Source organism: Xiphias gladius, chromosome 18 (assembly GCF_016859285.1).
Source record: "Xiphias gladius isolate SHS-SW01 ecotype Sanya breed wild chromosome 18, ASM1685928v1, whole genome shotgun sequence".
Lineage (NCBI taxonomy): Eukaryota > Metazoa > Chordata > Actinopteri > Istiophoriformes > Xiphiidae > Xiphias > Xiphias gladius.
The window spans coordinates 13,106,995-13,119,356 of NC_053417.1; the positions used below are offsets into that span (position 1 = coordinate 13,106,995).

The 12,362-nt window shown below is 46.1% G+C and overlaps 1 protein-coding gene across 3 annotated transcripts in view; it reads right to left on the minus strand.

The window, feature by feature from the left end:
* The window catches only part of samd11 (sterile alpha motif domain containing 11), a 50,780-nt gene that overhangs the window by 7,028 nt on the left and 31,390 nt on the right, over positions 1–12,362 (minus strand). For all 3 annotated transcript variants that reach the window (XM_040153126.1, XM_040153127.1, XM_040153128.1), the window contains exons 6-7: positions 10,123–10,287; positions 4,176–4,329 (exon numbers count right to left, since the gene is read on the minus strand). In XM_040153126.1, the coding sequence (XP_040009060.1) occupies positions 4,176–4,329; positions 10,123–10,287 (319 nt within the window). The remainder of the gene's footprint in view (positions 1–4,175; positions 4,330–10,122; positions 10,288–12,362) is intronic.

Sequence of the window (12,362 nt, forward strand, 5' to 3'; positions counted from 1 at the left end):
TATTTCTTTCAGCTTCTCTCCCACTTCTTTTTTTCACTATAATCCCTTCTCTCGTTCTATCCCTCTCTCTTTCTCTGAGTTTCGTGCACTCCTTCATGGGCACAGGGTCTGGAGTGGGTGATGATGCTCTCCGGCCGCTCGGTGTCTGAAACCGCATATGTTTCCAGGACCTTTCTCAGCTCTTTCTCACTCTCTAGGTTGAAAGAGCTGGTTCCTACCCGCACCTCTCCTCTTCCCTCTCCGGTCTCTCATTTTTCTCCTCCCGAGCTGCTGCTATCACACCAATCAGAGCTCAGCTGTGTGTGACCGCTGCCACACAAAAGCTTACATGGGAAACAAGCTGAGGAAAACAACAAAATCAAAACCAACACTGGGACTCATGCAACCGCAAATATTGTTTTGCAACCATGTTCAAATCAGCTAGCGTCTGCATGTCTCCCGCCTCACTAAACTGCGAGGGAAAAGGAGAGGGAGAGAGAGGAACTGTAGGGAGGGAGGCCATGCATAGAAGAGCGGGGAGATGAGATTTGGGGGGGGGGGGGTAAAGTGAGTACTGAGAGGGTGGTGGTGGGGGGTGAAAACCATTCATCGATCGCCTCCGCCGCTGAAATGTTAATGCTAATCGTATAACCGCTCTCTCCGGCGGTGCCTCGCACTCGAGTGGCAGCTCCAATTAATCTTGGGTGAGGGCTGCGACGCGTGACCCCAGAGCCGCGAGCCGGAGCCCTTCTAGCCGCTGCTTATGTAATTACACCGCCCAGTGTGTAATCACCTGGCCTAATCCCCGGGGGCTAGCAATTAGCCTTGCGACGCGCAGTTCCACTAGGCTACGCTAAGGCGCCCGCAAAACTCCCATCCACCCCCGCTATGGCTCCCGCATGCCAAACGCCCATCACCCCCCCCCCCCCTCTGATATTCCCTCTCTTTCTTCCCGCTCCTTGCACCGCCTACCCTCGCCTGGCGTTAGCCCGCAGATGAATAACGGTCAATTAAAGCTGCATGACTGGGGCTGCCAGGCGTCTGCGCCACCATAATTAGGCCTAATCACGGGGAGTGAGAGAGACAGAGAGAGAAAAAGTGTGTGTGTCTGACACTCCCCTGCGCTCCCTTCCTCCATCTCTCCCTCTCTTCCTCCTTTTATAGGAGGCAATTTTGAGGGAGGAGTGGCAGACATTAGATGTTTTGCTCTGGGGCTGTGTCTGTGTGTATGTGTACATGTCTGTCTTGAGTGTCTGTGTCTTGTGTGTGTGTGTGTGGGGGTGGGGGGGGGGTTCTTTTTGCCCTATCTGTGCAAGTTGTTGGCAAAGCACCTACATCCTATAAAAAGACGAGGCAAAAACGCCTAGTTTTTGCATGAGACTGTAAATGGGCAGATTCACAGTCGCAAGGTGGGCTCATATTCACGCTAAACTGTATCACTGGAGCCCCCCCATTTCACCCCGTCTCTCCGCCTGCAGTGAGGCCAGGGGCTCCTGGGGAATTCACTGGTGTGTGACGACCTGTCAGAGTGGCGACAGCGGTCCTGTCCCACAGCAGCGCAGGCCGTGTGTGCGTGTGTGCGCGAGCGCGCGCGCGCGTGTGACAGGGCTGCCCTTAATGATGGCAGCGTGGGGGGATTAGGAGCGCCGCGCGGCCGCCTTCGGCTCCCTCTCCACAGGAACACATTTACACAGGAAGCTCATTAAAATGGATGAGGCTCCCTCCGCGCTCATTCCCTCTCTCTGTCTCTCTTTCTCTCACTCTCTCTCTCTCCTATCGCCCTCTATCTCGCTTGCTCTTTCCATCCATCCCTTCCTCCCCTTATCTCACACTCTCCATCTCCTCACTCTCTATTTTCGTTCATCTCTCTCTTTCAGTCATTTTGCCCTCTCACCGTCTCCCCTCTTCATCCCCATTTTAAGCCTCCATGTTTTCCACTTCCCCTCTCTCTCTCCCCCTTTCTCTTTACTTTTCTCCATCCCTCCACTATTTGCCTTGCAGATGCTTGGTGAGCTTAGTGCCATTTAAGGCCAGACAAATGGAGCGCCAGGCTCTAAGCCCATCGAGCGACCCTAATGATTTGTTTTTAACAATGGGCCCTAATGGGCCCCAGATAATCAATGATGAGGGGTCGATGGAAAGGTGAGCTATAGAGAGAGAGTGAGAGCGGGAGAGAGCTTCTGTCTCTAACTCACTTCCTCAGTCTTGGCTTTTCATTCTTTCTCTGTTTTTTGCTTTTACCCCCCAATTATCTTGATTTTAATTTTCTCTTAACTTTACACTCACTCCACTCTCACATCGCTTCTTAATTTTCTACCCCTCTCTGTCTCTATGTTTTTTTGCAGGTTATGTATATTTTATGGGGAGAAGGTACAATCTGGCATGTATACACACATATACACAAGATGGCCAAAAGTATGTGAACATTACATCCACATGAGATTGTTGAACATCTCTGCACAAACCATTGATGCTATGACCCAGAGCTGGAAGAGCATCAGTGAGGTTGGGTGATATGACCTATCCTACAGTCTGCGACTCAGTTCATCCCAAAGGTGTTGGATAGGGTCAAGGCTCTATCCAGGCCAGTCATGTTCTTCCACACCAAACTGGGAAACCAATTTCTTTATGGACCCTGCACAGGGGTATTGCTATGTTGAAACACAAGAAGGCCTTCCCTCAACTGTTGCCACAATGTTGGAAGCACGCTATTGTCTGAAAATGTTTGATGCAGTAACATTAAGATTTCCCTAGATAGGAAGTAAGAGACCTGGCCCAAAACATTAAAAAACAACCACGGACCAAAATTACACAAAAGTATGTCTCTACATACTTTTGGCCCTATATTGAATTTACACGTGAGTAAATGCAGGTGCAGCATTATAAAGATTTTGCATTACTGTCTGTTTGCCTTTTCTTGCATTTGGACATTACTCTAAGTGATGGAAAGGGCACTTCTACATATTTTCCCGCTTAACCCCTCTTTTTTTACTCACTCCAAAACACATACTAAAAGTGAAAGGGTTAAAGAGGAGGCAGGGGGATGTAGAAGGGGACAGAGTGAGGTTGAGATAAGATAGATAGATAGATAGATAGATAGATAGATAGATAGATAGATAGATAGATAGAAAGATAGATAGATAGATAGATAGATAGATGGCGGGAGGGTGAGGCCTAGTTAACTCTCCCCCGTCCTGTGTGGCTAATTACTCTGTGTGCTGTCGGAGAACAGCCGCGGCTCACTGACCACATTCACACTGCACCACTGGCCACACACACTCACACATGCACACACGCACGCAGAAATTAGCAGACATAGTCACTCAAACAAACCCAAATTCAATCCGCACATATGTGGCCGCATGCAGACGGGCAGCTAGAAAAATGGAACAAACGCAAACGAACAATCAGCCTCCCCTCCTCGCCTCAACACACACATGAACACAATATATACACCCCCACAGCCTACCAAGGCTGCACCGCACAGCGCCTGGCCGTTCTGCTTCTTGCTTATATCCCCACCCCTACCCCTCACCCCCTCTCTCTGTCTCTCACTCACGCACGCACACACACACACACACACACACACACACACACACACACACGCCCTCCCCCCTGCTGCTGCACCGCCGGCCCATTATCGATCCCCCGCCTCTCCCCGCGCCACATAAATAATCGACAAGCAATTACCCGCCCACTCCCGCTGCCCCCGGCTTTGTTTGGGAGGCACAGGGGCCAGCACTGGGGGGAGAGGAGGGAGGAAGAGCCAGGGATGCAGGCGTGCAGCTATACAGTGGTAGCCAAGAGGTTATTGGATCCTTAGTTTAGCCATGTACGTGGAGATGCGCGCGCACACACTCACGCACACACACACACACACACGCGCGCACTGCAGCACAATAAAAAAGCCAAAAATGAGATCAGATCTTGAGCTAGGAATGGGTTGAAGAATGGAAAGAAAAGTGCAGTGGTGTAGTGATGTGAACGGGCAGCTGTTTAACTCCTTCAACTCTTACTCCCACTTAGAATTTTCTGAACATTTTTTCGTTGTGATTTCTACATTTACATGTGGTCACATGAACTGGAATGAACAATGCTGGTATTTCAAGCAGAGCATGGTTGCAGTTTCAATAGCTATCTATAGCACAGCTGACAGGGATGTGGGTAACAAGTGTGTGTTAGCATCTGTTTCTCACCTGTCGGTATAATGTGCGTCCCGGTGCTGTGGCAGACCCTGCTTGCGTCTCTGGCTGGACGAAGAGGAGCTGCCTGCTGAGGGCAGGTGAGTTTCTAAGGCCACTGGATTCCTCACTGCTGCAGCCAGCGCCTCCTGACGAGCACGCAGCATGTCTGAATAAGGAGCGAAGGGGCAAGATAGGGAAAGCACAGCAGAGGGAGAGAGATGGGAAGATAGAGTTGACAAGACAAAGATGATGAAGGATTAATAGTTGGGGCAAAGAGGACAGCCAAGAAGGACTCAGGGAAAAAAAGCAAAGGGAAGGCAAGAGAGAGGGGAGGATAAAAAACAAATTTAGCATCCAGCTCCTCACATCTACACTAAGATATTAATAGAAACTCTGCAGTGCGTGGAAAATTTCCGACAGCAAATCCAACTGACTATACATTTAACCAGCTTATAGTTAATGGCTTCTGTTAAGTGTGTTGTACATTAGCTGTAAGTGTAAACATTACAGGTTTTGGGGCAAAATAGAAGAAGAGAAGCATACTTTAAAAAGTTGTTTATTGTCCTCTAGAGATGGATGCAAGGGTTATGTATGCAGATAGCTCATAAAAACACCAATAAGTCATTTTAAAGATCTCACTCTACTCATTCCACAGTAATACTGAAATGATTGTGATGCATTTTCTAATCCCCATGTTACACCCATATACGCGTACAGACACAATTATGTAAACACACTCACACTCAACAAAGATAAATGAAACAGACATTTTGGCAGAGGTGTATGAAATTAGCACATAGTGCTCAAATCCATCTGTCACGCTTTGGAATTGAGCTGACCAGTTTCAAGCAAATGTGAGGAAATAAAGAGGTGGATGCGGAAAACGAAAAGGATTATTCCATGAAAAATTATGGTGTGATAATGTTTTCAAAATAAATAATGGTGAATAATGAATAATTACTGTGTTTTTGTACAACTGAGTGAGCAAAAAGCAACTTCACACATCAGAGCAGTTTTACCCCTCCCCACCTTCGCCACCATCATCACACCTTCTCCCTCAATCTCTGCCTGCCCTCTTCTCTCCACCTTCTGCCCTCTACAACTCGCCTCATTCCATCTCTTTCTCTGCTCTTCCCCTCTCCCAGCGACCCCGGTTCTCTCTCGCCCTCGTAGGAGAAGAGGCCTCATCATTATCAGCCAGGCCAGGCCACACCAGAAGACATGGCTTCTAATGAGAGAAAAATCCATCCTGCTCTCTCTCCTCCTCCTTTCTCTCCTCCCTCTTTCTCTCTGCCTCAATCTATCTATCCTCTCTCTCTGCTCTACTCCACTCCCCCCACTTTTTTAATTAGACAGATCCCTCGGGAGCTAGGGGCCATTTCCGCCGCCGGTACGGGTGTGATGTGTCTCCGTGTGATTTAGATGCTTGCGTGTGTGTGCCTGGCTATGTGTTTCTGTGTGTTGTGTGTGCTGAAGCAGTTGAGCGGGCGCCGGGGTGGGGGGATGGGGGGGTGAAGCGACAGATATTAATGTGGCCTAGCTCCGGTGTATCGATCTGTTTGCTGCGCCAGGCCGCAGGGGACTCGCCTGGCGGCAGACAAGGGTGTTTGTGTTTGTGTGTGTGTGTGTGTGTGTGTGTGTGTGTGTGTGTGTGTGTGTGTGTGTGTGTGTATGGGGGTGGGTGGATAAGGGGGGGTTTGTGAGAGATAAGGGAAGGATCGGAGGGAACTGGAGCCCAAGAGTGCATACACAAACACATGCGCGCACACACACGCACACACACACACACAGTCTGTTGTGCACTTGCATACATGGTGTAGGGGTGACAGGGTGGAAGAGTTGACCTCTAAGAGTTTACTGTGGTCACAATCCCACCTCACCAATTATTTTGTATGACTGGCTCAGTTAAAGGGGCACTCAAGTGATTCAGTGTTGCACTTCCATAAAGTTTGGAGACTTCCAAGAGACAAATTTTAAAAAGAATGGTCAATCAATGCAGCAGAGCCCAAGATATCCTGGCTATATTGCGGCCAAAATATGTCACACGGAAGAGACAATAACTTTTGGCTTCAGACATTAATTAGGATCGAGCTCCAGAAACACTGGATCCGATACTTCCCTTAATGCAACTCAGTAGTGTCTTTGACTAGACCCTCCCTGCCAGGTGAATACGTCTTTCAAACTCCATGCACTCAGTTAAAAATTTCTAGTCTCCAAGATGAAATTACTCAACTGATGTCACTTGAGTAATTTTCTTAGACATAGCTCCTTTCTGTCTCTGGAGAGCCACAGAAGACTTTAAAAAAATGTTTCCACAGGCTGAGTAGTACTCCCTGTTATTAGTAGATCGACTTTGACCAGGGCCATAACAAGGAATTTCAAAAAAACCAAGGTCATAAGTTCACATTCCACCAGCAGGACCCAACCCACTTAAGCCACACACCAAATTTTTAAAATCATAAAGTTTCATATATCCATTTTAAAAATTGATATGTTGTCTAATGCCTTCTTTATACTGGCAGGTAGCTAATTCTGCTAGAGAATACTAAATAATGTTTATTTTATGTAGATTTTTGTCTAAAATCAGTCAAAGATATTTAGTCAAAAAACATATGAGGCTTAAAAACCAAAGTTGTGAGTCAATGGTAGCTACGGCCCTGACTTTGATATGTTAAAGGTGGAGTGTTTCTTTAAACCCAGACAATACAATCTTTATAACGCTGTAGAACTTTTAAATTTATTGTGACAATTTCTCTGTCTGCTATTTATTTCAGTTCACCTCTTATTCCAGCCTCTTTTTATCCAGTCCAGATTCACTTCCAGATTCACCCCCCAATTCTCTTTCATCATGTGAACTGAGAGGAGCTGGGTCACCTGGGGCTCTGCCCTTCAGTGTGCATTTGTGTGTGTGAGTACAGAGTAGGTGCTCAGATTCAGAATTTCCCCCTCTAAAACTCTGTGTTGCAGCTGCTGGAACACAAGGGGAGAGTCCCTCTGACTTCAAATTAGAGTCCTAATTGAGGATACACAAACACCCACTCTGGCACACATCTCTTCCTTTGCAAAAGTTATTTTGGGAGGTCCCAGTTTAACACTAGGACCCATCCTGCTTATCCCCCCTTTGTGCCATCCCATTTTTCTCCCTGCCATCATTCCCGGAGTTGGGCCTAAATCCCCTCGGTTAAGCCGGGTTTTCCTCGGTGTGAGAATGCAAAGGAGCGCTGCGCTGATACAGCTCGGCCGGCCCCGTGATGGATTTGGTGGACTGGCAGGTACACAAAAGCTGACACCCATCTGCTAAAGCACACCATACACCAGAAAATTAAGTCTCTTTTCAGGAAGATGTATTCAACCAGTATCATATGCTTAGCCTGCAGTAAATTTGTGGCATGTTTGTCACACTGAATGTGTTTGACTGTCTGTACTTTGACCAATCACATGCTGGAGTTTTCAGCTCTTTGGGATGATAATAAAGAGATGGTGTGTACCGCTTCATGTTTCAAACCAGACTAAACTGCAGGGGACAAAACAGAAGAACACCACTTCCATCCCACCCCTCCCTTCACTTTCATCTGGATCTCTACCCCCACCTTTCTTTTTCTTTTCTCTCTCCTTTCATCATATGAAGAGGGAGGAAAAGCCCTCCTGGCCATTTCTACAACCCTGCCACCCCTCCACCTCCACCTCCAATTTCAGCCCCTCCTCCCATTCCCAACTCTTCTTTTGCCCATCAGGTCCAGAGAGAGCCTCTCAAACACCACCTTGCGCCTACACAGTCACACACACACACATCCACACACATGCACACAGAGTTCCTCCTCACCCCCGCCTCTTTCACGCACACACACTTTCATTTTCTGTGCCCTACACTTCAAACACATGAAAGGATGCTCTGCGGGGACCAAGGCTAAAGGGAGAGTTGGAGGTGGGGGTAAGGAAAGGAGGAGGAGGGGATGGGGTATAAAAGCTGTGCTTGAGAGGGAGATGTATAGGAGTGATGTTGGTGGCGAGGGCCAGTGGGGAGGGAGAATGGGGTCACAGGGGCCTCATCGGAGACCAGGTCAATGTCAAGGGGCTTTCGCTGAAGTGATTCTCTTCAGCCTCTCCAGGGACAAAACAGCTGTCCCTCTGTCCCAACTCCTAGACTGTTTGTGTCTGAGAGTGTCAGTTTCTCCAAGCTCCAACTGTTAATTGGAGAAAGAGAGGATGTAGAGGTAGTGTTATGATAAGTTTTCAGTATAAACTTGTAAGCTGTCAGTGGTTAGATGGAGGAAGTTACCGGGTGTCGAAGAAAAGGAATATTAGCAGCACCAAAGGCTTGGCTGTCAGAGAGCTTTGGCAAAGCCTGTGATGTCCATGGCTCATTATCCGCTTAAAGGATCTGACACGCACAAACGCAACAGTGGATGAAAAAACACACGTCGCTAGAAGGAAATCTTACCATGAAGCTGTGTTTTAAATGGTAGTAGTATTTAAGTGCGTGACCTGAGCATCATTAATAAATCGTAAACTTGTATGTACGGGTTTTTTTTTTCCTTGATTCCTTGCTCTGGGAGAAGTTATTTATTCACTCTTCCCTCGTCTCGGTTCCTTCCTCGTTTCCTTTGACCATTTCTTTCCTCATAATTTTTTTAAACTCCTCTCTTTACCTCTGTCTCTTCTCCTTCTGCACATAGAAAGCTTTTGAGTGCAGCTTGGAAGAAGAATGCACAAGTGCAGAATAAAGGATAGAGTGTAAACTATCAAACAATTTGGAATGTGGAAGTGAAGAAAGGGAGCGAGTCTGTCTGTATTGCGTCAGAGCGTCTGCCTCATACCAGCAAGGCTTCTGGGAATGGAAGCCAGCGATCAGACTGCACCCTGGGCAATAAAATCCCCACAATGCACTGCATCTTGCCTCTAACTCCTTTAAGACACAGGAAAAGGCAATTAAAGGGTTTATAGGCTTCGCCCCCTAGATTTGCAGCCAGCAATTAAAAATCATTACTAATCAAATAAAAATAAAAGTAGCTCAAACTACAATTCAGCCAGGGCATCGATTGGATTTATGCTACTGCGAAAGAGCTCATAAAGACTGGTAGGACTTTATGTTACATTCTTTACAAAAATGTGAGATAAAGGTTAACATTTAATGGAATACAGAGTGAAATGAATGTAAAGCCAACTTATAAAACCCAAACATTTCCTTTTTTCCCTATCAAACTACAATTATATCAAGTTAAATCCAGTAAATTCTATGTGTCTGTAGAAACTGAGAAAAATTGGGACACACTGCTGGTTTCCAGAGTGTTGGGAGTTTAGAGCCCTGGCAGGCAGCCAATAGGAACTTCCGGATCAATCATGGCATTGATGCATGCAAAGGCTTGTGGGTGTTGTTAACAACGTAGAGCCATGGTGGTCAGAAATCACCCCGAGTGGCACGTTGACACTAGGTGGGCTAGCTCCACAAATAGAAATGTCAGCCGTCTCCATGGCTGGGGTTTTAAAATGGCAGCAGTGTGGCACACCTTAACATGGTACCCTGAACACAGTGCTACACTCCGTGGTTATGAAGTAGCACGGCATCTTGGTGACTTGGTGACAGGTGATGGAAAAGATGTTTTTTTATAGAAGCTGGTGAAGTGCTTCCAATGGAAACTCTTTTAGTTTGAAGTAAAGTTACTTCGAACTAACTCTCAAATTGCTTCAGAACAAAGAAAAAAAAAAACTTAAGGAAAAGTACCTCTTGATCTTTTATGAGTCAATTCTTAATGGTAGAGTACAAAAAATGCTATTTGGAATATACAAACCAACTGAGCACTGAGGTAAATATGGTGTATAGAGGTGTATCTGAGTGCACTGCAGATATCTGAAAACCAATATAATGATAGTGAGGATGATGATGACGATGATGGCCGCACACACGCACACACACACACACACACACACAAAGACAAAAATACAGAGCCTGTAGACTGACCGTGGCCAGGCAGACCCATGCTGCTTGCCAGCTGGTAGAGGCGTTGCTGCTGCTCCTCATAGGACCCTTGCTCACTGAGCGCTGACATCATGCGCCTGTAGTGCTCCTCAGGGCTCATGTGGCCGTGGCTGCCGCCTGCCTCCACTATCGGACTCTGGGAGTTTTCTGCAGAGAGGAGGGAGACACTTATATTACGACCCGTCAGTGACCGTCAATAGCTCATCAGGAGATAAATACAAACTTGAAACTCAAGCCTCTTAAAACTAAATTAGGCCATGAACTTGCTAATAACTTAATGCTGTATAGTGAACTCTTTTCAGCATATGATTAAATAATTGTTTTGTGTTTTCATCCGAGTCCACATTCATCTCCATGTCAGTGATGATTGTGAGGTATTTCCCTAAAGCACATACCCAAATTTACTATGCTGCTTCAAACCACTTGAGTCTCCAAAAGGCAGCCAGAGGTCAAAGATTTTGAAAATTTGTGGTTCTAAACACAAAAATCAAATTTCAGGACATCACTGAACTGAGCACAGAACACTGAAGTGTAGCAACTCTGCAAAGTATAACATCAGTTTACCACAAAGGGACAAGGGAGGAACTAAATCTAATACTAGTGAGTTTGACTTTTTCTGAAAGACGGGTTCATTCACTGCTTTCAGGAACCAGTTTGCAGTTTTTTACATGTTAATGTTTTTACATTCAAGGAATCTGCAAGGAGGAGAATGTTTTTCTGACACATTTTGTGACTTTAGCTTATAAGACAGGTGTATTTTTAGGATAAAAATCATACCTTGCATAGCCCTAAACACATCACAAAATATAATCAGGACACATAGCCATTGTAAACATTGTAAACCCAAAACAAAGATTTACCCCAAATTAATTTTAAACACCTTCCAACATGCATATTTTGATGATCACTGTACTCTTTGAAATAAAGCCTTCCTCAAATATCAGCCAGAAGATATGCTTGTACACAGATTATTAAGAAGTTGGCACTGATGGACTGGAAATCTCTTTGAATGAAACTGTACACATCCAGACACGCACTGTTAATGGTCTGAGCCTGACCCTAGCATGAACTCACTATTTCTCTGACAGAAAGTGCAGCAGTATCCATGCTAACAGTGGCATCAGGTGTAAGGTTTTCACTAGGGTTGTTGTGCAATACTGTATTTTGACCGTATCTAATGCAGACAACAAAAAACAACCAAAAGAACAAGAAACACTCAGCTTCTACCACTGTGTGTGTGTAGCACTGCTATGCAGTGTTTAAGGTGTTGTGAAGACGATGCGGTGTACGATATCCATCTAGCTGTCAGTCCCCACACTTAATCTTTCTCTCTGACCTCCCTTCTCTCTCTCTGTCAATAGTAACATGATCTAAGGTAAGGGTGGTGGGGGATATGGGGAGGTGGTTAGGGAGTTAGAAGAGGGAGAAAGAGGATGAGGAGGAGGAGGGAGAAGCAGAGGAAAGCAGGGGTTATTTTTACCACCCTCCTTCTTATTGAAACCTGAGCCTGGCCCCGGGCAGGCGAGCAGGAGTGGCGCTGTGGAGCGGAGGTGGGTTGGAGGTGGTGGGGGAGGAAGTGAGCACGAAAGCATCTCTGTCTCCACCGCCAAGCTCCAGCTAATCCACCCAAGGTTCTTGACTGTATGTGTGTCTCTGTGTGTGTGCGCACAACTAGTCTGTGCCTGTCTAAAGTTTTTTTGGCTCTCTAAACACAGCAGGGGGTACCGACTTTGCAACTGAAAGAAAAACAGACATCATTTACACAGCAGCATCCAATCTCTCCAGCTCCATCCATACGCTACCATCTCAGTCTCTCTCTCTCTCTCTCTCTCTCTCTCTCTCTCTCTCAATCTTTTTCTCCACCTGCATTTGTCACAAAGGGATAATGTCTGTTACCAGACAAGGTTAAGACACAAGTGTTTTGCAATGGCTTAAATACACTTCTCTGGACAGCAGGCTGCACACACACTTACACACAGACAAACAAAATTTCTCTCTCCCTTATGCACATATACAGCAGAGGAAGAGTATACATAAGGCATGTACACCGGTTGTTTGCTTTAAAAGCCAAAAACGTGACCGCTCATACTCTGAGAACCACAACAACACAAAATCAGAATAAAAACACAAAAGCCTCATTTGGCTTAAAAGGAAGCCAAGCCTGAGTACACAAACAGAAATAAACATAGATAAACACAACAATACACACACAAACACTATGA